General features: G+C 64.3%; 1 protein-coding gene across 1 annotated transcript in view; it reads right to left on the reverse strand.

The window, feature by feature from the left end:
• Positions 1-982: 982 nt before the first annotated feature.
• The window catches only part of MUC5B (mucin 5B, oligomeric mucus/gel-forming), a 31,070-nt gene continuing 7,762 nt past the window's right edge, over positions 983-24,290 (reverse strand). The window contains exons 16-50 of the mRNA XM_026003918.2: positions 23,964-24,058; positions 23,017-23,143; positions 22,519-22,774; positions 22,185-22,240; positions 21,968-22,068; positions 21,733-21,884; positions 21,373-21,511; positions 21,172-21,285; positions 20,450-20,629; positions 19,247-19,486; positions 18,455-18,611; positions 18,105-18,233; positions 17,862-18,006; positions 17,739-17,782; positions 17,455-17,652; positions 8,459-17,257; positions 8,185-8,306; positions 7,909-7,974; positions 7,477-7,648; positions 6,538-6,794; positions 6,085-6,271; positions 5,773-5,998; positions 5,514-5,692; positions 5,376-5,445; positions 5,088-5,188; positions 4,750-4,781; positions 4,310-4,490; positions 3,951-4,055; positions 3,822-3,859; positions 3,212-3,328; positions 2,946-3,032; positions 2,718-2,840; positions 2,485-2,530; positions 2,191-2,299; positions 983-1,774 (exon numbers count right to left, since the gene is read on the reverse strand). Of these exons, the coding sequence (XP_025859703.2) occupies positions 1,570-1,774; positions 2,191-2,299; positions 2,485-2,530; positions 2,718-2,840; positions 2,946-3,032; positions 3,212-3,328; positions 3,822-3,859; positions 3,951-4,055; positions 4,310-4,490; positions 4,750-4,781; positions 5,088-5,188; positions 5,376-5,445; positions 5,514-5,692; positions 5,773-5,998; positions 6,085-6,271; positions 6,538-6,794; positions 7,477-7,648; positions 7,909-7,974; positions 8,185-8,306; positions 8,459-17,257; positions 17,455-17,652; positions 17,739-17,782; positions 17,862-18,006; positions 18,105-18,233; positions 18,455-18,611; positions 19,247-19,486; positions 20,450-20,629; positions 21,172-21,285; positions 21,373-21,511; positions 21,733-21,884; positions 21,968-22,068; positions 22,185-22,240; positions 22,519-22,774; positions 23,017-23,143; positions 23,964-24,058 (13,355 nt within the window). The 3' untranslated portion in view covers positions 983-1,569. The remainder of the gene's footprint in view (positions 1,775-2,190; positions 2,300-2,484; positions 2,531-2,717; positions 2,841-2,945; positions 3,033-3,211; positions 3,329-3,821; positions 3,860-3,950; positions 4,056-4,309; positions 4,491-4,749; positions 4,782-5,087; positions 5,189-5,375; positions 5,446-5,513; positions 5,693-5,772; positions 5,999-6,084; positions 6,272-6,537; positions 6,795-7,476; positions 7,649-7,908; positions 7,975-8,184; positions 8,307-8,458; positions 17,258-17,454; positions 17,653-17,738; positions 17,783-17,861; positions 18,007-18,104; positions 18,234-18,454; positions 18,612-19,246; positions 19,487-20,449; positions 20,630-21,171; positions 21,286-21,372; positions 21,512-21,732; positions 21,885-21,967; positions 22,069-22,184; positions 22,241-22,518; positions 22,775-23,016; positions 23,144-23,963; positions 24,059-24,290) is intronic.

A 24,290-nucleotide genomic window follows, 5' to 3' on the forward strand; every position in this document is an offset into this window, starting at 1 on the left:
CACACTGTGAGGCTCGGGTCAGCTTCCAGAAGGTGATCCTAGAGGGGCAGCCAGTTCCCCTGAGCTGGTCCCGTCTGGTCGGGTCCCCGGGTGGCTTGCCCTGCCCAGACCTCTGAGGTGGGTGGGAAAGGCCAGCGTGGCCCACAGAGAGCCCAGGCCTCCTTGCTGAGCCCTGCAGCCGGCCCCACCTCGGGAAGCGCACGGAGTGCAGAGGCAGGTCATGCAGCTCAGAGAAGGGGAGAAGACCCTCCTATGCACCCCCCACCAGCTGCTGCCTTCACGCAGCCCCACCCGAAGCCACCCCTGCCCACTGCGGTCATCTTTCCGGCCCAGTTAAGCCAGGGTGCCTTCTGCCACTGAGGCTGTGTATATGGTTCTGGTTGGCATGTCTCCTGTCTGCCACGCCCCACACCTGCTCCCCAGTTCTTTCTGCAGGCGCAGGGAGCTCTCTGGGGAGGGCAGCAGGACAGGAAGGCAGAAATCCCTGTCCTGGGGAGATGACAGGGCCAGCCACAGAGCAGGTGGAGGTGGGACCAGCACCCTGAAGCAAAGACACTGTTTGAGGGGCTGGCAGCTCCCCTGGGGTTGGGCAGCACCGTGCACCCCTCTTCCTGTGCACACCCTGCCCATAAGGAAGCCACATCCTGCACTGGCTCACACATGCCTGGGCTGTATATATGCCTCCAGTGGGTTTCCAGTCTTTCCACATCAGGGAACTGGCTTCCTTACAAATCTTGAAACAATGAAGAGGGTCATTTCTGAGCCCTTGGCTCACCTCTGGCCCCAGCCAGTGCCCCACAGCCTGAGACCGACCCTGAGGGCCTCTGTGCCTCTTGGCCCACCTGCCCCTCCCAGTGGATCCAGCATGAGCCCTGCGGGTGCTCTATAGCCTGAAGGGCCCTGGGCAGCCTGGCCCATGGAGGAGTGAGAGAGGGGAAGCCCAGGGGACACAGTGGGCAGAACAGACACCAGGACCAAGAAGTGTACACAATGCTCAGCGTTTATTTGCAAGGTTGGGACAGGGTGGGCAGACGGCTTGCTGTGGAGCACCGACCCCTCCCTGCCCTGTCTCTCGGCCACCGTCGCTCCAGGCCCAGTTTCAGATGTGGGCAGGCAGCCACCCTGCCTGACGCCACTCGCTGGATGGGCCTTGGCCCGCATCCTGCTGCAGGAGGCGGCTGGCAGGAATCTGCTCCACGGGGCTCTGAGGACAGTGGGGGACAACATGGCAGCTCCTGGGCAGTGTGCTACGGGGCATCCCTCTGACACTAAGAAGGGGGGTGAGTCCATGCAGAGCGAGCACTTGTCTCAGATGAGGGGTAGGCCTTGATGGCCAGGCAAATGGCCAAGATGTGTTCCGAGGGCTAGGGCCCCTCCCAGAGCCCTCCTCAGGTAGGTCCTCAATGTGTCATGAACTTCCAGGTTGACCCTCCAAGGCACAGGTTCCACGAGGGCACAGGTGGCCAGTGTGCCTGGGCTCCTGCAGCGGGCTGGCTGAGCTTTCCGTGGTTGGGTGGGGTGGGGGCCTGGTGGGAGGGGGTCAGAATGGCAACACACTGTGGTGGCCCCCTAGACTGTGAAGACGGGAGTGCTGTCCTCGGGAGCCTTGGGTGAGGGGCCGCAGGACGAGGCACAGCTGCACTTGTCCACGTGGGTGTAGGTGTGCTGGACGGCTGTCCCATTGGGACACTGCATGGTCACCACCTCCTCGTGAACCACTGTCTCCTGGCAGCAGGTGCACTGATGCTCTATAGCTTGGGCCTCCATGGAGTACCTGCAGACACACGGCTGCCCTCAGGACCTGCCTGGTCCAGCCCCAGCCACTGGGCTCCTGGTGTCCCTAGGGTCTGGGGTCGGGAGCCGAGTGCCCCACCCTCTGGTGGGCAGCCCAGACCTCATCCTCAGAGCACGAGGGTATCTCTGACCTGGCATGGGACAGTCCTCAGGGCCCCTAAACTCTGACCCGCTCCCTCCAGGCCCCCTCTTGTCTTGGAACCAGCTCATGCATGGAACATGCTGACCTGGGCAGGACCATCCTCCCCCCTACAACCTTCCCTGGGTCCTGAGCTGGCGGCCACCCTTCCTTCTGCTCTCTGGGCCCACCTGCTCACAGCTGGCCAAATCAGGGTGGTCTGGGCAGGCAGGGGCCTCTGGGGAGGGGCTCTGGGGAGGGGCTCCGGGCTCGCTCACTTGGACACTCCGGGGCATGAGCCCTCGCAGAACGTGACGTTGACTGGGGCATGGGTGGCGCAGCCCTGGTGTGTCAGGACCGTCGTGTTGACGCGGACTTGGCACTTGTCTGTGCGGACAGAGAGGCCGTGGAGGTGCGGGGGCAGCCGCTGGGGACCCCGACCTGGGCCGTGGCTGCACACCACCCTCCCGAACCCCTGCTTAGGGTGGGTGCTGGGGCCCGGGGTAGCTTGGGGCAGAAATCAACGGAGACAGACAGGAGAGGGGTAGGGCGGCAGGCTGGCCTCGACTTACCCACTTCCTCACAGGAGTAGCAGCAGCCTATTTTCCTGAGGATGCCCTGAAGGGGGAGGCAGAGACAGGGGGCGGGCTGGGAGCGGGGCGAGGCCTCTTGGGGGCGGGAATGTGGGGGTGGGGCCTCTCGGGGCGGGCCTCCAGGGGCGGGGCCTCAGGGCTGGGGGCGTGGGTGGGGGTGGGGCCTCCTGGGGCGGGGCCTCTGCGGTCTGGCAGCAGAGCACAGCACACACCTCACAGCTGGACACCACCGGGCAGGGCGTGGGCCTCTGAGTGAGCACGTGGAGCCCATTCTGGACCTCGCAGCGGTACTCCGTGCAGTTGTCCAGGAGGGGGTTGACCCAGGTTTCATTGGGCTGCAATGCAATGGGGAGGGTGGAGGCCCGTAGGGAATTATGTGAGCTGAGTGGGTCGAAGGGAAGGGTCTCCCAGCTGGGGGCAGAGACCAATCCCGCTCTTACCTGGATCAGCCAGCCATCAGAAGTGGGACAGGCTGTCTGCACGCACTCCCCACAGCACTGTCCGGCCACCTTCCGGTGCTCGTAGCCCTGAGGATCAGGGGTGGTTACATGGTCACCCCCAGTCCTCCTGCCCTCCCATCCATACCCTCAGGGCCCAGCGACCTCCTTGGCAGCCCCTGACTCTGGGAGGCCATTTCCCTGCCCAGGGCTGCTGCCAGGTGGGCACCACCGGGGGTGGGGGGCTGGGAATGCCCTGGAGGGTTTACCTGGCGGCAGGTGGTGTTACAGGTGTTCTCTTCACACTGCACAATTGGGCCCCGGGTGTCCATGGACAGGCAGGTGCACGTGTGGCAGGGAGTGACCGATGGGAAGGTGGCACCAACCTGCAGTGGATGACATGAGAAGAGGTGACGTTGAGGACACTAGGGGGCTGCAGGCCCAGGACACCTCCCTGTGGCTGGGACAAAGGGAGCCCAGAGACATGGGTTCTTTCTTCTCCAGATAGATCATGCAGGTGCCCCCTGGCTGAGCACAGACCAGAGCAGACACAGGACCCCAGGCCAGCTGGAGGGGCTGGGGGGGCCCAGTCTCACCCCAACACTCGTGCTGTGAGGAAGCTCCTGGGACACCTCTCAGAGGCAGCCAACAGCTCCCCCAGGCACTTGACAGACAGGGCCGCCCTTGTGTCCCCTCCCCTGTGTGCCCACGTGGCTCCAAAGGGCCCAGAGCCCCCATGCTTATCCAGTATCCTTCTGGAGGGTGCAGAGGGGCTGGGCATGTTCAGATAAGGGGTGGAGGTCCCATGTGGATGTACAGAGCCTGGGGCCCAACCCTCTGCCACCATCCCACTCAGCCCTGTAGCTGCCCAGCCCTTACCCCAAAGAAAGTGTGATTGTAGAAGCACAGCTGAGGTCCTAGAAGCAAAGAGACGGTGAGCACCTGCCCAGATGGTGGGGAGGAAGTGCTCTGACCACCCCCACACCCCGAGTCCCCAGCCCCACTCACGGCAGCTGAAGGTAGGGCAGCAGGCATCCTCCTTCTGGGTGCGGACCAGCTCCTCTGCTGGCCCACATGTGGGTGGGCTCTGGGTGCAGGTGGTCGTGTTGCAGACTGTGGGAGAGTCGGGGTGCTATCAGGGGTGCCCCTGCAGCTCCCCCATCTGGCTGTGCTAGCTCCCACTGGGAGGGAGTTTCCTGCAACAGTCATATTTTTTCCCTGGTGGTTGAGCCCTCCGGGTTCCTACTGGGACCCCTTACCATACCAGGGCACACCAGAGGGGCCAGCCTCAGCCCAGCCCAGCCCCTGAGGCCCTCCCCAGCCCTACAGGCCTCCTCCCCTTCCGGCTGGGGATGCACAGGGCTCACCGCACAGCGTCTCCAGACAGCATGAGTTGTTGCCCAGAGGCCTGGTGATGGCCACGAAGCCAGCCCCACTGCACTGCAGGGGCGGGTCCTGGGCTTCGCAGAGCAGCGGTGTGCACTGCACCGACATGGAGCCCGGGTGGCACATGCAGTCCTGGCAGTCGCTGACCCACCGCTCCCCAGGCTGGAACAGAGCAGTTTGGGTCCCTGGAGACTCCTGGACCTTGCCCTGGCCTCTCGGGCTGTGTCCAACATACTGACCCCTCAGGATGGCCAGGTTGGCCCCTCACCTCCTGCTTGAGCTGCTGTCTCTGGAGCAGCCCACATGACAGGGAGGTGCCTCACACTGGGGTACCCCACACCAGCCACCCACAGGGGCTGCCCGGGCACAGGGGGCACTTTGCTCAAGCCAGGCGGCAGGTAGCTGGGGGCAGAACACTCACGGATTTGGGAAACCCATCTGGTCCCACGCAGGCTGGAAGGGAAGAAAAATGGAGGTCACTGGGCATCCTGGGGTCCCAGGCCCAGAGAGCAGAGACCACAGGCCCTGGGATGTGTCCTTGCAGGCCTGGCCGCCCCCACCCCCGGCCAGGGCCTCTTCTTCCTGTTGGGGTCAAGGCCCTGGAGAACCCAGTGTCGTGGCCACACGGCACCCCCGGGGTGGACACTGGGCTGGGAGTGTGAGCCCCCAAGAGGGATGGTCCTAGGCTGCAGCCTTCCCACCCCAGGCCCTCCGCCTCATGCTCTGCAGCTCCGGGCAGGGGCGCGGTGGCTGGCTTACCGCACTCGCGCACACAGATGTTTGTGTGCGTGTTGAAGAGGGTGTGTCCGTCAGGGCAGAAGCAGCCCTCTGCTAGCCCCCTGCCTGCTCCGCTCTGGCTCCTGCAAGGCGAGGAGGGTATTCTGGGGACCCTCGATCCATAGACGTGGCCGTCCAAAGGGGAAGGGCAGAGTGCTGGGGTTGACCAGCTGCCCCGGGCCCAGAGTCAGGGGTCAGAGGCCAGGGTGGCGGGAGTGGAGCCCCTGAGATCTGAGGCTGGGGATCCCAGACCCTCCAGGCAGGCTTTACCTGAGGTCACAGGACGCAGGCTGTGCAGGGCCGCACGGCTGGTACACCTTGTCAGGCGGGCAGGTGAAATCTGGAGACACAGAGACAGGAGTCAGGTGGGCCAAGGAGGCTGGAGCCCCCGGGGCCACCCTGACTCACTGCACAGCCCGTCGGTGGCGTTCCTCCAGCTGCTGCACACGCCCCGGGCACGGCAGAGGGCTGCGTAGGCCTCTAGGCTCTGGCACAGCACCTGGGGCCGGTCGGGTTGGCAGCTGTCGCTGACACAGGAGCTGACGAATGGGCCGGGTGGGATGAGGTCATGGCACTCTGCGAAGACCCTGCGGGTGGGGGCAGTCAGAGGCTGGGGCCGAGGGTGGGTTGCTGCCCCAGAACTGCCAAACCCACGGGAGGGACTCACGGGCTCAGTATCAGTTCGCAGAGGGGCGCTGGGGGGCACGGGGTGGAGGTGGGCGTGGTGGGTGCTGAGGGCAGGGTGCCTGCCGTCGGGGGTGGGCTGGTGGGTGCCCAGCAGTCCTCCCTGTTGCTCTCGGGGACCAGCCAGCTGAGGGCCATGTGCTGGCAGCTGGGGGCCATGGTGCCGTCTGGCTGGCGGCAGTCATCATTCTGGTTGTTGGTGCAGGTGCCTGGGGAGGCAGGGTGGCAGGGTCAGGCTGTGCAGGGTTCCCTGTGGAGAGCAGCTGGGGCCCGGGCGTCCCTGGCACCCACTCACCGCACTGGCCCTCGGTGTTGTGGCTGAAGTGGCTGTAGGACAGTCGGATCTGGAAGAGGTGCCCGTCGAAGGTGATGTTCACGCCAATGGCAGGAATGTCGATGCCCATGGTGGTGGTCCCTGTCACAGACACACTCATGCCGTTCTTGCTGAAGCCGGAGCTCACTTGTATTTGGTCGAACAGGATCTGAGGATGTGCCGGGGGTGTTCATGACAGTGTGGTGGGGCAGCAGGGCCCACCTTTGGGGCTCTGCCTCCCAGGTGCTGGGGCCCCAGATCCTCGGCACCCCTTCCCCAAAGCGCAGATGCTCCCCTTGAGGCCTGGGGCCCTGGTTGGGCATGTTTGGATCCCTGAGTCATCCCTGTGTGCCCTTTACTCTGTCCAAGACCCCTTCGGGAGCCGACTTCCAGGCCTGCAGGCCTTCCCTGGTGATGCGGGACAGGGCCACTCACCAGGCTCTGCTCCTGCCCGCTGGCGTCGATACTGATGGTGAGGATGACCTCTGTGGACTTGTAGTGGATGCTGAGGGCACGGGGACAGTGGGCGGTGGCTGCGGGGGCCCTACAGTAGTAGTTGTTCATGTGGATGCTGAGGTTTCCATGCCGTGGGTGGATCTCCTTCATGAGCACATGGGTGCAGTTGTCCAGAAAGGAGTAGGAGGTGCCATCGAAGGTGGTGTAGTGAGAGTCCCCCCAGCCTCTGCAGGAGCCTGCAGGACATGAACAGTCCCCTCACCCAGTGTCACCCCAACCTCAGGGGAGCCACTCAGCTGCCCTGGGCCCCGGGTGCCTTTTCACATCAGGGATGTAGTGGGTTGCCTGGGGGCCCAGAGGCATGTTCACCCTGAGAACATGGCCTCATCTGGGAAACGGTATTCTTGTCTGTAACTGAGTGAAGGACCTCAGGATGATGCCATCCTGGGCTACCCAATGACAAGTATCCTTGCAAGAGAGAGAGGAGCTGCCACAGAACACAAGGCCATGGCTGGAAACTTGTGGCCACTATCCCAGGGACGCCTGGAGCCCCCAAAGCTGAAAAGGCAGGAAGGGCCCTCCCTGTGTCCTCCTGATGTTCTGACCCAGCCTGTGGTCCTTGCTTCCTCCCGGAACCGATGCCCAGCCAACCGGGGGCCAGGCCAGAAACGCTCCCAGCAGCAGCTCCAGGAGGAACACTCAGGAATCCCTGGGCTCCCATCTCCACTCCAACCCCCTGACCCAGGTCCCCCTCCCAGTGGCAGAGGAAGACGCGTGGGTGGGCTCGGCAGACCCAGGCCTTCCCCCTTCTGTGGTGGCCTGTCTCCAGCTCTGGCTGGCTCTGCGTGCCACAGCTCTGGCTTCCAGTGCACTCCCAATGCCCCTCTGCCCACAGCAGCCACCCTCACCCCGGCTTACACTCGCACTCGAAGTAGAAGTCACAGGGATCATTCTCTGACCACACTTTGACCGGTTGGTGCCCGTTCACACAGTGGATGCTGGGCACTGGTTTGCGCCCCAGGAGGATCACATGGTTGTCGCCTTCACACCGCGCCCTGGTGCAGTCTGACAGGGTCCAGGACTCGTTTACCTGGGAGAGAGCGGGCCTGGTGCTCACCGGCTGGGATCACGAGACGTGTCCCATGGCCCTGCCACATCCTGAGGTTCCTCATGCATGCCTGGGGCAGAGCGGCCTGGTGACCTGGCCACCCCAGATGCCGTCCCAGCCCCAACCCCATGTGCCTTCCTCCAGCAGGAGCTACCTGTGCGGGGGTCATGGGGGCAGGGCTGGGCCCAGTGGGATCCCCAACCAAGCACACTGCAGAAATGGGCAGGGGGCAGAGGATGTACCTGTCGGGGAGGGACAATGAGGTCGCAAACCGGGGCTGGAGAGGTTGGGGACGTAGAGGCCGAGGACTCCGGGGACGTAGAGGCCGAGGACTCTGGGGGCGTAGAGACTGAGGACTCCGGGGGTGTAGAGACTGAAGATTCCGGGGGCGTAGAGGCTGAGGACTCTGGGGGCATAGAGGCCGAAGACTCCGGTGGCGTAGAGGTCAAGGACTCCGGGGGCGTAGAGACCGAGGACTCCGGGGGCATAGAGGCTGAGGACTCTGGGGGCGTAGAGACTGAGGACTCCGGGGGCAAGGTGGTGGGGCAGGTGCCCTGGAAGCGGTCAATGTCACAGCGCTGGTTGCAGATGGCGAAGAAGTGGCAGCCTGCTCTGTCCGTCTTGTTGTAGACGACGTCCCCTGTGAGGAATCACCAAGGTGGACACGGCAGGGTCAGCTCAGGGGAGGGTGTGAGGTGGGGCACGCCTGCTGACCAGCAGGAAGCCCAGGATACAGCCACCAGACCCAGGAATGGAGCACAGTGGCCAGGATATGCCGGGCTCTGCACTCACCAGGGGAGAAGAGCTGCCCAAACGCCTGGCAGAGGCAGCCAGTGGTGAAGTGGGAGCTGGGGGATGAGGCGGGCCTCGGGGTAGTGAGCACGGCGGAGGATACAGTGGACATGGTAACTGGTGGCAAGATGTGGGTGGTCTCCGGGGACAGGGAGGAGGCCGCAGAGAGGCGCACGGTGCTCCACAGAGAGCTGGTGGCCTCAGGCGTGGGGGGCGACAGGGAGGCTCTGGTGCTGGCTCCTGAGCTGGAGGTGGCCTGTGCTGTGCTGGGCAGCGTGCTGGGCTGTCCCGGCGAGGTCCCAGGGTGCCAGGTTGGGGACTCACTGCTGCGGGGGCGGCCTGTGGAGACTGTGGAGATGTGGAATATGGGCACGGAGGGGAAAACAGTGGTGGCCCTTGTGGTGAGCGTCACTGGTGTGCGGGGGGTCTGTGGTGCCGAAGAGGAGGCCGTGGAGGTGGTGGTGGCAGAGGGGCAGTGGCCATTGTCCTCACAGCACAGCAGGCGCACGTGGTAGTTGTGGCAGTAGCGCAGCGGCCCCGGCTGCTCCCGGTTGCGGCACACCAGCCCGAAGCTCACGTTGCACCGGACCACCTGCCCCAGGTCCTCCAGACGCGTGTCCGGCGCCTTCTCTGATCGGCACTGGATGTCCTGGGGGTGCTGGCAGAAGCTGAGGCCCGCTGAGCGGAAGACCGAGAAGGTCTCGAAGTCCCCACCGTCCAGGCCTGGCACGGGGTAGTCCTCGTCGAACCAGTCTGTCCACGTGCACCGTGGACTGCAGCCCGTGGAGGACGACGTGGCCAAGGTGTGCGTGCTGGAGCTGGGCTGTGGGGGCCTGGAGACCGACGTGGTCCCGAAGGTGGATGTGCTGGGCGGGGACTTGGAGGAGATCCACCTGCTGGAGGTCACCACAGGGCCCGAGGTGGGGGCACTGGGTGAGGTGGGCTTGGTGATTGTGGTGGGCAACCTCGGGGAGGCAGATGGACCGAGGCTGGAGACCCTCTCTGTGGTCCTGGCAGGGGTAGGAAGGGTCTGGGTGGTAGAGACAGAGACCCTCTGGGAGGTCCCTGGGGAAGAGGGGCCTGTCTGGGTGGTGGACGCAGTGAGTCTCTGGGAGGTCGCAGGGGAAGAGGGGCCTGTCTGGGTGGTGGACGTGGTGACCCCCTGGGAGGTCGCAGGGGAAGAGGGGCCTGTCTGGATGGTAGAAACAAGGACCTTCTTGGTTATCCCTGGGGAAGAGGGGCCTGTCTGGGTGGTGGACGCAGTGACCCTCTGGGAGGTCCCTGGGGAAGAGGGGCCTGTCCGGATGGTGGACACAGTGGCCTTCCCGGTTGTCCTAGGAGAAGAGGTGCCTGTCTGGGTGGTGGACACAGTGAGCCTCTGGGAGGTCCCTGGGGAAGAGGGGCCTGTCTGGGTGGTAGATATAAGGACCCGTTTGGTTATCTGTGGGGAAGAGGGGCCTGTGTGTGTGGTGGACACAGTGATCCCCTGGGTGGTCACTGGGGAAGAGGGGAATGTCTGGGTGGTGGACACAGTGGCCTTCTCGGTTGTCCCAGGGGAAGAGGCGCCTGTCTGGGTGGTGGATGTAGTGACCCCCTGGGAGGTCCTTGGGGAAGAGGGGCCTGTTTGGATGGTGGACGCAGTGACCCTCTGGGAGGTCCCTGGGGAAGAGGGGCCTGTCTGGATGGTGGACACAGTGAACCCCTGGGAGGTCCCTGGGGAAGAGGCGCCTGTCTGGGTGGTGGATGTAGTGACCCCCTGGGAGGTCCTTGGGGAAGAGAGGCCTGTTTGGATGGTGGACGCAGTGGAGGAAGAGCCTGTCTGTGTGGTAGACACAGTGGTCCCCTGGGTGCTTCCTGAGGAGGAGGGGCCTGTCTGGGTGGTAGATGCAGTGACCCTCTTGGAGGTCCCTGGGGAAGAGGGGCCTGTCTGGGTGGTGGATACAAGAACACTCTTGGTTGTCACTGGGGAAGAGGGGCCTGTCTGGGTGGTAGATATAAGGACCCTTTTGGTTATCTGTGGGGAAGAGGGGCCTGTCTGGATGGTGGATGTAGTGACCCCCTGGGAGGTCCCTGGGGAAGAGGGGCCTGTCTGATTGGTAGACTCAGTGACCCCATGGGTGGTTCCTGGGGAAGAGGGACCTGTCTGGGTAGTGGATGCAGTGATCCTCTGAGAGGTCCCTGAGGAAGAGGGGCTTGTCTCGATGGTCGACACAAGGACCCTTTTGGTTATCCCTGAGGAAGAGGGCCCTGTCTGGATGATAGACACAGTGACCTCATGGGTGGTTCCTGGGGAAGAGGGGCCTGTCTGGGTGGTGGATGCAGTGACTTTCTCGGTTATCCCTGGTGAAGATGGGACTGTTTGGAAGGTGGACACAGTGACCTTCTTGGTTGTCCCTGGAGAAGAGGGGCCTGTCTGGGTCGTGGACACAGTGATCCCCTCAGTGGTCCCAAAGGAAGAAGGAAAGGTCTGGGTAGTGGACGTAGGGACCCTCTGGTTGGTCCTGGGGGAGGAAGGGAGGGTGGCCGTGGTCTGTAGCTTGGTAACCCCCGGTGAGCTTTGACCTGTGCTGCTGGTTGTACTGAAGACTGCAGGGGACGTCAAGGGTGCTGTGGAGGTGGTGGTGGCAGAGGGGCAGTGGCCATTGTCCTCACAGCACAGCAGGCGCACGTGGTAGTTGTGGCAGTAGCGCAGCGGCCCCGGCTGCTCCCGGTTGCGGCACACCAGCCCGAAGCTCACGTTGCACCGGACCACCTGCCCCAGGTCCTCCAGACGCGTGTCCGGCGCCTTCTCTGATCGGCACTGGATGTCCTGGGGGTGCTGGCAGAAGCTGAGGCCCGCTGAGCGGAAGACCGAGAAGGTCTCGAAGTCCCCACCGTCCAGGCCTGGCACGGGGTAGTCCTCGTCGAACCAGTCTGTCCACGTGCACCGTGGACTGCAGCCCGTGGAGGACGACGTGGCCAAGGTGTGCGTGCTGGAGCTGGGCTGTGGGGGCCTGGAGACCGACGTGGTCCCGAAGGTGGATGTGCTGGGCGGGGACTTGGAGGAGATCCACCTGCTGGAGGTCACCACAGGGCCCGAGGTGGGGGCACTGGGTGAGGTGGGCTTGGTGATTGTGGTGGGCAACCTCGGGGAGGCAGATGGACCGAGGCTGGAGACCCTCTCTGTGGTCCTGGCAGGGGTAGGAAGGGTCTGGGTGGTAGAGACAGAGACCCTCTGGGAGGTCCCTGGGGAAGAGGGGCCTGTCTGGGTGGTGGACGCAGTGAGTCTCTGGGAGGTCGCAGGGGAAGAGGGGCCTGTCTGGGTGGTGGACGTGGTGACCCCCTGGGAGGTCGCAGGGGAAGAGGGGCCTGTCTGGATGGTAGAAACAAGGACCTTCTTGGTTATCCCTGGGGAAGAGGGGCCTGTCTGGGTGGTGGACGCAGTGGCCTTCTCAGTTGTCCCAGGGGAGGAAGAGCCTGTCTGTGTGGTGGACACAGTGGTCCCCTGGGTGCTTCCTGGGGAGGAGGGGCCTGTCTGGGTGGTGGACGCAGTGACCCTCTTGGAGGTCCCTGGGGAAGAGGGGCCTGTCTGGGTGGTAGAAACAAGGACCTTCTTGGTTATCCCTGGGGAAGAGGGGCCTGTGTGTGTGGTGGACACAGTGACCCCCTGGGTGGTCCCTGGGGAAGTGGGGAATGTCTGGATGGTGGACACAGTGACCTTCTCGGTTGTCCCTGAAGAAGAGGGGCCTGTCTGGATGGTGGATGTAGTGACTCCCTGGGAGGTCGCTGGGGAAGAGGTGCCTGTCTGGGTGGTGGACACAGTGACCCCCTGGGTGGTCTCTGGGGAAGAGGGGACTGTATGGATGGTGGACACAGTGGCCTTCTCGGTTGTCACTGGGGAAGAGGGGCCTGTCTGGGTGGTCGATGCAGTGATCCTCTGGGAGGTCACTGGGGAAGAGGGGCCTGTTTGGGTGGTGGACACAGTGACCCCCTGGGTGGTCCCTGGGGAAGAGGGGACTGTCTGGATGGTGGACACAGTGACCTTCTCGGTTGTCCCTGAAGAAGAGGGGCCTGTCTGGATGGTGGACATAGTGACCCCCTGGGAGGTCCCTGGGGAAGAGGGGCCTGTCTGGGTGGTGGACACAAGGACCCTCTTGGTTATCCCGGAGGAAGAGGTGCCTGTCTGGGTGGTGGACACAGTGATCCCCTGGGTGGTCTCTGGGGAAGAGGGGACTGTATGGATGGTGGACACAGTGGCCTTCTCGGTTATCACTGGGGAAGAGGGACCTGTCTGGGTGGTCGATGCAGTGATCCTCTGGGAGGTCACTGGGGAAGAGGGGCCTGTTTCGGTGGTAGATATAAGGACCCTTTTGGTTATCTGTGGGGAAGAGGGACCTGTCTGGATGGTGGACACAGTAACCCCCTGGGTACTCCTTGGGGAAGCAGAGCCTGTCTGGGTGGTGGACGCAGTGACCTTCTGGGAGGTCCCTGGGGAAGAGGGACCTGTCTGGGTGGTAGAAACAAGGACCTTCTTGGTTATCCCTGGGGAAGAGGGGCCTGTTTGGGTGGTGGACACAGTGACCCCCTGGGTGGTCCCTGGGGAAGAGGGGACTGTCTGTGTGGTGGACACAGTGACCGTCTCGGTTGTCCCTGAAGAAGATGGGCCTGTCTGGGTCGTGGACATAGTGACCCCCTGGGAGATCCCTGGGGAAGAGGGGCCTGTCTGGGTGGTGGACACAAGGACCCTCTTGGTTATCCCAGTGGAAGAGGCAGCTGTCTGGGTGGTGGACGTAGTGACCCCCTGGGTGGTCTCTGGGGAAGTGGGGACTGTCTCGATGGTGGACACAGTGACCTTCTTGGTTGTCCCTGGAGAAGAGGGGCCTGTCTGGGTGGTGGACACAGTGACCCCCTTGGTGGTCTCTGGTGAAGAGGGGACTATCTGGATGGTGGACACAGTGACCTTCTTGGTTGTCCCTGGAGAAGAGGGGCCTGTCTGGGTCGTGGACACAGTGATCCCCTCAGTGGTCCCAAAGGAAGAAGGAAAGGTCTGGGTAGTGGACGTAGGGACCCTCTGGTTGGTCCTGGGGGAGGAAGGGAGGGTGGCCGTGGTCTGTAGCTTGGTAACCCCCGGTGAGCTTTGACCTGTGCTGCTGGTTGTACTGAAGACTTCAGGGGACGTCGAGGGTGCTGTGGAGGTGGTGGTGGCAGAGGGGCAGTGGCCATTGTCCTCACAGCACAGCAGGCGCACGTGGTAGTTGTGGCAGTAGCGCAGCGGCCCCGGCTGCTCCCGGTTGCGGCACACCAGCCCGAAGCTCACGTTGCACCGGACCACCTGCCCCAGGTCCTCCAGACGCGTGTCCGGCGCCTTCTCTGATCGGCACTGGATGTCCTGGGGGTGCTGGCAGAAGCTGAGGCCCGCTGAGCGGAAGACCGAGAAGGTCTCGAAGTCCCCGCCATCCAGGCCTGGCGTGGGGTAGTCCTCGTCGAACCAGTCTGTCCACGTGCACCGTGGGCTGCAGCCCGTGGAGGACGACGTGGCCAAGGTGTGCGTGCTGGAGCTGGGCTGTGGGGGCCTGGAGACCGACGTGGTCCCGAAGGTGGATGTGCTGGGCGGGGACTTGGAGGAGATCCACCTGCTGGAGGTCACCACAGGGCCCGAGGTGGGGGCACTGGGTGAGGTGGGCTTGGTGATTGTGGTGGGCAACCTCGGGGAGGCAGATGGACCGAGGCTGGAGACCCTCTCTGTGGTCCTGGCAGGGGTAGGAAGGGTCTGGGTGGTAGAGACAGAGACCCTCTGGGAGGTCCCTGGGGAAGAGGGGCCTGTCTGGGTGGTGGATGCGGTGACCCTCTTTGAGGTCCCAGGGGAAGAGGGGCCTGTCTGGATGGTGGATGTGGTGACTCCCTGGGAGGTCACTGCGGAAGAGGGGCCTGTCTGGATGGTGGACGCAGTGACCCCCTGGGAGGTCCCTGGGGAAGAGGGACCTGTCTGGGTGGTGGATGCAGTGACCCTGTGGGATGTCTGGGGGGAAGAAGGGCCTGTCTGGGACATGGACACAGTGACTCCCTCGGTGGTCCCAAAGGAAGAAAGAAAGGTCTGTGTGGTGGAGGTAGGGACCCTCTGGGTGGTCCTGGGGGAGGAAGGGTGGGTGGCTGTGGATTTCAGCCCAGTAACCTCTGGTGATCTTTGGCTTGTGCTGGTGCTGATGCTGGTGCTGATGCCGGTGCTGGTGGTGGTAGGCTGGGGTCTGGGTGAGCTGACGCAGTTGCTGTCCTCCTCACAGCAGAGCACGCGGATGTGGTAGTTGAGGCAGGGCTGGCCCCCCCTCTGCCGGTTGTTTCTGCAGATGAGCCCATAGCTCACATCACAGTATACCACCTGGTCCAGCTGCTCTAGGGGTGTGTCTGGGTAGAGCACTGCCTGGCACTCGATGGCCTCGGGCTCCTCACAGAGCTGGCCGCCGGCATCCTGGATGTGGTAGTAGGTTTCAATGTCACCTCCGTAGCGACCAGGCAGGGGTTGGTCACTGTCCATCCATTTGGTCCAGTGGCAGGTGGGCTGGCAGGTGGAGGTGGCCACAGTGCTGGGGGCCATAGGACTGGGGGTCATTGAGGGTTGGACAGTGGTGCTGGTGGCCAGCGTGGGGGTCAGACCTGGGCTGGTGCCCCGCGGGCTCACCACGGTGGTGGCCAGGGTGCTGGCACAGTGGCTGTAGTCCTCACAACAGAGCACTCGGATTTTGTAGTTGAAGCACATCTTGAACCGGTCGTCCTGGTCCTGATTGCGGCAAACCAGGCCCTCCGGCAGCCCACAGTGCACCACCTGGCCCAGCGTCTCCAAGGTGTTGCCAGGCAGGGTTGCTGCATGACACTGCAGGTCAAGTGGCTGCTTGCAGATGGCTTTGCCGTCCGCCCGGATGTTGGTGTAGGTCTCAAATTCCCCACCAGACACCCCTGGCGTCGGGTAGCTCTCATCTATCCAGTCCGTCCAGGCACAGCGGGGTTCACAGGCTGTGGACATAGCCACTGGGGATGTGGGGCTCTGGGTGTGGCTGGAAGTGACAAGTAGGGAGGTCTGGGTCTTGCCTGTGGGTGCTGTGGCCCTGGAGGTACCTGCGGAGAGACGTATGGTGGTGCTCCACGGAGAGCTGGTGGCCTGAATTGTGGGGGGCGATGGGGAGGCTCTGGTGCCAGGCCCTGTGCTGGAGGTGGCCTGTGCTGTGCCGGGCAGCGTGATGGGCTGTCCAGGCGAGGTCTTGGGGTGCCAGGTTGGGGACTCACTGCTGCGGGGGCTGCCTGTGGAGGCCCGGGTGATGGGCACGGAGGGGAAGATAGTGGTGGCCATCGTGGTGGGGGTCACTAGGGTGCGGGTGGTCTGCGGGGCTGGCGAGGGGGCTGTGGAGGTGGCCTCAGGGGAGGAGGCACGGGTCTGAATGGACGTTGTGGTCGAGGCGGTGCTTGGGGCAGCCGTGCTGAGGGCGGCCGTGCTGGGAGAAGCCGTGCTGGGGCAGTGCGGGGACGGGTGGCAGCAGAGCACTCGGACATTATAGTTGAAGCACATGTTGAAGGGCCCCTTCTGGTCCTGGTTCCTGCAGATCAGCCCCGTGTGCAGGCTGCAGGTGAGCACCTGTCCAATCTGGTCGATGCTGACCTCGGGGTAGTTCTCTGCCCGGCACTGGATGCGCTGGGGCTCCTGGCACAGCGTGCCCCCAGCAATCCTGATGTTCTCAAAGGTCTCCATGTCCCCACCCTCGACCCCTGAGGTTGGAAAGTCCACGTCAAACCAGTCTGTCCACTCGCACTGGGGCTGACAGCTGGTCGTGCCCTGGCTGCTGGTGGCCTCGGTGGTGGCCGTCACCAGGGTTTCCAGGGATGTCTTTGCTCTTGTCGTGTGTATCTCAGTGTGTGAGGTGGATGGGGGGCCAATGGAGACAGTGCCTGTCGTGGGAGTCATGAGGATCTGCGTGGTCCCCGACACTGGGGTGGGTCCACTTGAGGGGCCTCCCGTGGTTCTCAGCGGTGGTGTCTGTGTCAGTGGCTGGGGCGTGGGCTGCTTGCAGTGGTCACGGCTACAGCAGAACACGCGGATCCTGTAGTTGTAGCACATCTTGAAGAGGCCCACCTGCTCCTGGTTCCTGCACACCAGGCCGAAGCTGGCATCACAGTGCACGCGCTGGCCCAGCGACTCGGGGCTCCTGCCGGGGAAGTTCTCGGCCTGGCACTCGATGTCCTGAGGCTGCTCGCACACAGCCCCTCCTGCACTCCGGATCCTGTCGTAGGACTCAATGTCCCCGCCGGCCTCTTCAGACTTGGGGTAGTCCTCATCGAACCACTCCGTCCACTGGCACCGGGGCTGACAGGAGGTGGTCGCCAAGGTTGCGGAGCTGCTCGGCGCCCAGGTCCCTGTTGTGGTGGGCTCGGCAGGTGGGGTCTGCGTGCGGGGGGTGGGCAGGGACTCGGTCGGAGTCTGCAGGCTGGTGGTGCCGGGGGAGGTGCCGCAGGGCACGTAGTCACAGCAGAGGACCCGCACCTCGTAGTTGTGGCAGAGTGGGGGGCTCTGCTCAGCATTGAGGCATGTCAGCCCCTGGGCCACGTCACACTCCACCTTCTGGCCCAGCTGCTGAAGTGGGGTGTCAGGGAGTCCCTGTGCCCGGCACTCGATGCTCGCTGGGGCTGGGCAGACCTGGTGACCGCTCTGCCTCAGGTTCGCGAACGTCTCAAAGTCTCCACCTGCCATGCCAGGCTCCGGGCGGCCGCTGTCGTACCAGTCAGACCAGAGGCAGCGCTCGCGCACACACACGGTGGGGAAGGTGGTGCCTGAGCCTGGGGTGGGGGCAGGGACCGCCTCAGTCTCCTCTGCGCCCCTGCCGGCCATGCCCAGGAGTAGGGGCTGAGCGGGGCCGTCGGTTACCCCTGGGACACCCGCCCTGACCTCCCGCTCTGCCCAGACCATTGCCTGGGATTGGGGGTCGGGGGTTGGGAGACGGAGGCAGAACCAGCAGCGTGTCCGCCAGGCTCACCTGTCGTGGAGAGCGGGGCCGCAGTGGTGGTGAAGGTGAAGGGAGTTGTGGAGGGTGTCCCTGGACATTCCATGGTCCTCCGAATTATCCTTCCTTCGTGTCCGCAGATGGCAATCAGGCAGGCACCCAGCCCGTCCGTGGTGTTGTAGATGACGTCCTCGTAGTGGTAGGTCTGGCCCTCATAGACGCACGTGCAGGCTGAGACGGGGAGGCACGGCCCTCACTCGGAGCCCCCGGCCCCCAGCGCCGAGCCCCTCCACCCGTGTGGGGCCCCTCAGCCTTACCTTCGAGGCTGTGCGTGCAGCGGAGGCCGCCGGCCGTGCATTCACTGGGGAAGAGGACAGGGGAGAGCTGAGGGCCCGCCTGGCCGGGCTGGCACCCACTCCCAGGCTCCCCCACCCACTCACCAGCTCTGGCAGTTCTCTGCCGCAGGGACCCTCGCGCCCACGTCATGGTAGTTCCCGTCCTCGTCATAGCAGCCGCACTGGGCCACGCACTTCATCTGGTCCTCGCTGAAGAACGGCTCACTGGGTGGGCACCTGGGGTAGCAGCCTGGGCGGGCGCAGTGCACGGGGGAGACTCACCCTAGTGGCCACTGCTGGTGCTGCCGGGTGGCCGCCCTGCCGCCCGTGCCCCTCCCTGCCTCTCACCTTCCAGGCCCGGCAGGTCCATCTGGCAGTGCCCACTGGGGTTCCGGCAGGTCCTCATGCAGGGCGCCCCGCACGGCTGGTAGTGCCACTCACACTGGCCCTCGCGGTTGTAATAGTCGCAGAACAAGGCTGAGCACAGAGGGGAGAGGCTGAGCATGCACCCCTTCCTTCCCGCCCTGCCCTCAGAATGCGGGTCCCTCATGAGCCCTCCCATCCCGGCTGGTCCATAGGCGCACAGATGCGGGGCACACCCATGGGCCCCTGGGCGCCCGGGGTTGCGTGCTCACCATGTGTGGGTCAGGCCCCACCCCCGCACCCGCCCTTCTTCCCCGTGGCAGAGCCCCACTCACGGCAGATGTCCGGGGTCCTCCAGGACACGCACACGCCCACGTCACGGCAGGCCTGGGCGTAGGCGGCCACGGCTGTGCAGAGACACTCACAGTCGCCCCCCAAGTCGCAGGCACATGCATCGCCCACACAGGCCTCGTAGTACTTGGTGGGGTCGACCTGGGGGGAGGGAGGAGTAGGGAGGGTCCACTCAGCAAGCTGTCAGGAGAGCGCAGGAGCTGGCCGCATGCAGCACCCCACCTCTGCTGTCTGAGACCCATGACTCCCACCCACCTGGGCACCGTCACCCGTGTCCCTCACCTCTGCTCTCATCACATCTGTGGTTACAGATGGCCCTCCCCACAGCCGTGTCGTGACCCTGCCTGTCTCCTCGGGGTGAGGGGGCAGCACCCCAACCACACTGCCCGGGAGTACCAGAGCCCAGAGCGGGTCTGCCATCAGACCGTTCCTCCTACACTGCCCGCACATGCCCGGCAAGTCCGGAATCATGAGACTGCGCTTGTGAGTGGGCACTGGGGTCCGTGTTGAAGTCACAGGAGGCCGGGGAATGAGGGTCGGACAAGGGGGTGATGCGGGGTCTGTGTGGCCCAGAGCCCCACTTCTGCGTCATTAAGGAGAGCCGTGGACCCCCGGGCAGTGCTCGTGGCACACCGTTCAGACCTCCCACCTGGCAGGCACCCATGTCAAGTCTGAGCTCGGGGGCCCAGGCCAGGCCAGACCCAGTTCTGCCCAGAAGGGAAGGAGGCTCCCCAGCCCGCCAGCCCCCCAGGTCTGGCCCCTACTCCTCAGCCCACCTGAGAATGGCAGGAGGCGAACGTGGCGCTGTTAATGATGCTGCACTGCTTCTGGGACCAGGACTTGCGGTAGGGGTTGGCGGTGCAGGGGTCCCTGGGGGCCGGGGCGTCGGGGCAGGACGGGGAGAACTTCCAGCTGTTGCCAAACTCCAGGGCGCTGCCCACCACGGACTGGCTCCGCGTGGTGAAGTCATTGACACCTTTGTCGTCAAAGTTCCCGCACAGCCCACAGACCCGGCCCTGCAGACGGGGGCACGGGAGACACTGTGTGAGGGGCTGCAGGGGGCAGGCTGAGGGGGCAGCGCCTAGCCCAGCCTGGGAGGGGGGACTACAGGCAGTGCCCTCTGAACTTGCAGGAGAACGGGGTGCACAGTAGGTCCTACGGCAAGCAGGGGAGTAGGCGGACAGGTGGACAGGTGGGCAGATGGGGCTGGGCAGGTGAGCAGGTGGGTAGGTGAGCAGCTGGGCAGGCAGACAGGTAGGTAGACGGGGGGCTGGAAAAATAGGCAGGTAGGTAGGCAGACAGGTGGGGGGACAGGTGAGCAGACCAGGGGCTGCATGGATGGGTAGGTGGGCAGACAGGGGGCTGGACAGATGGGCAGGCAGACAAGTGGGCAGACAGGAGCTGCACAGTTGGGTAGGCATGCAGGTGGACAGGTGAGCAGCTAGACAGACAGGTGGGCAGACAGAGGGCTGCACAGTTGGGTAGGCACACAGGTGGACAGGTGGGCAGGTGAACAGCTGGACAGACAGGTGGACAGAAGGGGGCTGCACAATTGGGTAGGCACACAGGTGGACAGGTGGGCAGGTGAACAGCTGGGCATGCAGACAGGTGGGCAGACGGGGCTGCACGAATGGGTAGGTGGGCAGGTGGGCAGGTGGGCAGGCAGACAGATGGGAAGATTGGGGGCTGCATTGTTGGGCAGGTGAGCAGCTGGGCAGATGAGCAGGTGGGCAGGCAGGCAGGTGGGCAGACGGGTCCAGGGGGCACAGGGGTACCAGAGAGCAAGAACAGTACTGTAACCAGGACTCTGCCAGTTGGATGGTTTGGTCTCAACACACCCCTTTCAGATGTGGGAGTCGTGGGTGGACTCACCCCAGCCCTGAGCAGACTGTCAGCTGCCAGAGGGTCCCCTCAGGGCCAGACCTAGGAGCAGGGGCTCTGACCCTGCCTGAAGGGGCCCACGGCCCATCCATTCTCACCTTGTAGTCCTGCCGCAGCCGGATGAACACGCTTGTCTTTCGGTCCCAGGACAGCAGCACGCCGCTCTGAGTCTCCACAGTCAGGTAGATGCCTGTGTACCGGACCTTGTAGGGCAGGCCTCTGCCCGGGCCCCGCTGCACCACCTTGTAGGTGCCCTCGTGCAGGATCAGCTCGTAGTTCTGCAGAGGGACACGTGGACGGGTGGCTGCAGGGCTGAGGGGCCAGCTTGGGGGCGAGGGCCCCACCGGTGGTCAGGGACTGGTGTTAACCACGGGCTGGCTCCTGACACTGCCCGTGAACATGAGGCAAGAGGCCGAGCAGGGTGTGCTGGGAGCCTGGGGAGGCCACGTGGAAAGTCGGGGCTACGGGTAAGTGGAGCTGAACCCCCGGGGCAGCAGTGTGGCTCCCTGCCTGGTGAACTCTGACCTGCCTCTGTTGGAATTGGGCCCCATGTGTGGTGGGTGGAACACAGACCCCCACAAGGTAGATGCACATCCAGCCCCTGGAACCTGTGAATGCCACCTTGTTTGGAAAAAGGGTCTCTGCAGGGGTCAGTGAGGGATGAGCTCATCCCGAATCAGAGTGGGCCTCAGTCCAAACACAGGTGTCCCTGGGAGAGGAGGGGCGGGCCCGTGGGGGAGGGGCCGATGCAGCCCCCGGTGCAGCCCTAGGACATACAGCTGGAGGGTGGAGGTGGGGAGGGCCCCTGGTTGCCCCTCACCTCCAGGAACAGCTTGATGGCCTTGGAGCAGGTGACACCCGTGGTCCCGCAGGGGACGTTCTCGGTGACCACGCGGAAGGTCCCGTTGGCGGTGCCATTCCCACCACAGTGGTCCTGGGACAGGGAGGGGTCAGGCTGAGCTCATGGCCACAGGGGCTGGAGGGCCAAGGACAGGGGCACAGAGGGGGCACCCCCACGTACTTGGGCCAGTGTGTACTCGCAGCTCCCTTCGAAGCTGTAGCGCTCCCCATCAAAGGTGATGAAGTGGCCGTCCCCATAGGCCACGCAGGTGCCCAGGCATGGCTTGTGGCTGCACTCCCACCTGCGGTTCCTGCACGTGCTGTGAGGATAGTGGACAGTGTGCTCGCGGCTGCAGGCCCAGGACCTGGCCCTCCCTGCTCTCCAGGGGGGCTCAGCAAAGGGGTGAGCGTGTGTGCCTGCCTGTCACCCATCTGTCACCTGCCGGCCTCTGGTTTCCAAGCCTGTGCGGGGCTTTCCCAGGGTGGGGGTCATGGCAGTCCCAGGCCCCTCCCTACCTCCTGCAGAGGAGCCCCGACCCACCAGGTGTTGCAGGCGACCCTGATGGTCTCCCCGGGCTTGTAAGCAGCCTCGTTGTGCAGACACGGGCAGTCCTCCTCGGCCACGCAACCCCCGCTCCCGTCCGACACTAGCCCCGGGGGGCACACGCAGCCAGATACACAGTGGGTGCTGAACTGTGGATGAGCACAGTGTCAGCACCCGCCCTGCCCTGTGCCCGGGGTCCCAGAGGGACCGCACGCCCTCGCCGGCCACTCACACAGTCCACATCCAGCGTGTGGCAGCTCCTGAGACACTCGGCCCCCGGCGTGCCTGCCGAGGCGTTGCTGCAGTCCAGGTACACCATGGGGGCCATGCACCCTGTGGATGGAGGCAGCTGAGCGGGCATGTGATGGGCCCCCCAGGAGCCCTCCCTGCCTCACCCGGGGAGCCCTCCCCACCACCCCCTCATCCTGGGCGCGGCGGGGAGCCCGTACCTGAGCTCTTCTGCTCTGCTGCTCCCAGGCAACTTAGCTTCCCACCCGCACACGAACTGTGAGAGAGACAGACCGCCGTGTCGGGGTCCACTGCCCACCCAGCGCCCCACAGACCCCACACACGCCCTTCCTGGGCACTGGACCCTCAGAACCCTCTCCCAGGCCAGGGAGGAGGAAAGCAAACTTCCGTCCCCCAGCCCCCCCCCCCCCCCGTGTTTCACCATCTTCCCCGGGAAGGGGGGACCCCAGGGATCTTTGGGAGTGATGCAGGGGGGCGAGACCAGGATAAAGGGCAGTGCCGTGGGGAGGGGCTTGGGCCCAGCTGGCCCCTTACCACACCACGCCGTTGTCGTGTACCACCTCCCCCGGAGCCACCACAGAGCTATGGAAGTAGCAGGGGCAGGCCTCGGCGGAGACGCAGGTACCCGCATCATCCAGGAAGGTGCCCGAGGGGCACACACAGCCATCCACAGGAACGAAGGGGACACCGCAGGTGACGTCCACCTGGCTCAGAGCGCGGCAGGTGGGCTGGCAGCTGTCCACCACGTACGTGTAGTTCTGGGACTTGGGGCAGCTGCTCATATACTTGGCTAGGGGCAAGGGAGGTGCTCAGTCAATGGCTGGAGGCCCCCTCCATGCTGGGGTTTAAACAGCCCGAGACTCAGTTTCCCCTCTGACACTCAGGGGTCATCGGAGCACCAGGTCCTTGGTTAGTCTGGTCAAGGAAGCGTGAAGCTCTGGCGGAGAAGGTGTGGGTGGGTGCATATGCCCCCAGGACCCCCAGTGCTCTGCCCACCCCCTCCTGGGCACAGAGTGGCCTGGGGACACTCACTGCACACGCCGTCCCTCCAGCTGCTGAGCAGCACCCCCTTGGTGGCGCAGGCGTGCACATAGGAGGACAGGGCCGCACACAGGCAGTCCTCGCTCTTCTCACAGTTACACGTGTCGAACATGCAGTTCTGGGGATGGGGATGCAGGGGCCATCAGGGACCCCCACCCGCCCAGGCCCCTGCTATCCCCATGAGTCCTTCCTGGGACCTGCACCTGGGCTCAGAGCTCCACCCTGAGGATGGACAGCAAGTGGTGGGGGGCTCGCAGACGCCCCCAGGAGAGCCAGCTTGGACACTAAGTGACTGCAGTTGGGGTCAGGGAGGGGACAGCAAGAAGGCACGGAGCTGGGCCAAGGTCAAGGTCACAAGGGGTCTCCACAGGACCAGGGCAGGGGTGGGCCTGGGCCTTCCACCTGCCGACACACCTCCCTAGGGACTTGAGCTTCTGGGAAAGTGGCCTGTGAGCCAACTGTTATGGGTTGGGTCATGTCCCCCCAAAAGACATGCAGAAGCTCTAATGTCCAGGGCCTAAGGAAATGACCTTATTGAAAATAGGATCTTTGCAGATGTGATGAAGATTGGGTTGTAGGGATGGGCCCCGAATTATGACACAGATGCAGGGGAGGGGCCGAGACCATGTGGCCGTGGAGGCAGTGGTACCGGGAGCCCCGAGACACTGGGAGACCCAGGAGGAGGGCACGGCCCTGCACACACCTTGCTTTAGGACTTCGTCCTCCAGAACTGGGACAGAAGCGATTTCTCTAGTTTTTAGCAACCTAGCGTGTGTTCCTTTGTTACAACAATGACTACACCCACAGTGGCCATGCTGATGGTCCAGAGTAGCCCGGGCGAGGACTGACCAAGCAGCGCACCATGCCGTAGGGCGTCCTCAAGACGGGGAACCCGCAGGGAGGCTGGGGGACAGTCCAGGTGGGGCAGGGGGTCTTACCGCGTGGAAGGGCGCAGGGTTGAGGATAGAGTGGCAGCGTGAGAAGGCTCCGGCCGGGTCGGTCAGCAGGGAGCACCAGTGCCGAGCATAGTTCTCTGGGACAGGGGAGGCAAGCTGGCTGGCTGCCCACCACTGGCACAGCTCCTCCCTTGCTCCCACCCCCCTGGCAGCCTCCGCTCCTGTGCCCAGGCCCTGGGGGCCCCACGGCCCCAGCAGAGCTGTGTTGGAACTTGGGGCTCACCCACATGCCCCAACAGGGTGCTCTCCCCAGAGACGAGCCCCAGACCCTGCCGCCCGCACACACGCCTGGACGTCAGGGCTCCCCCA

The sequence above is a fragment of the Vulpes vulpes genome, chromosome 5 (assembly GCF_048418805.1).
Source record: "Vulpes vulpes isolate BD-2025 chromosome 5, VulVul3, whole genome shotgun sequence".
Taxonomy (NCBI): domain Eukaryota; kingdom Metazoa; phylum Chordata; class Mammalia; order Carnivora; family Canidae; genus Vulpes; species Vulpes vulpes.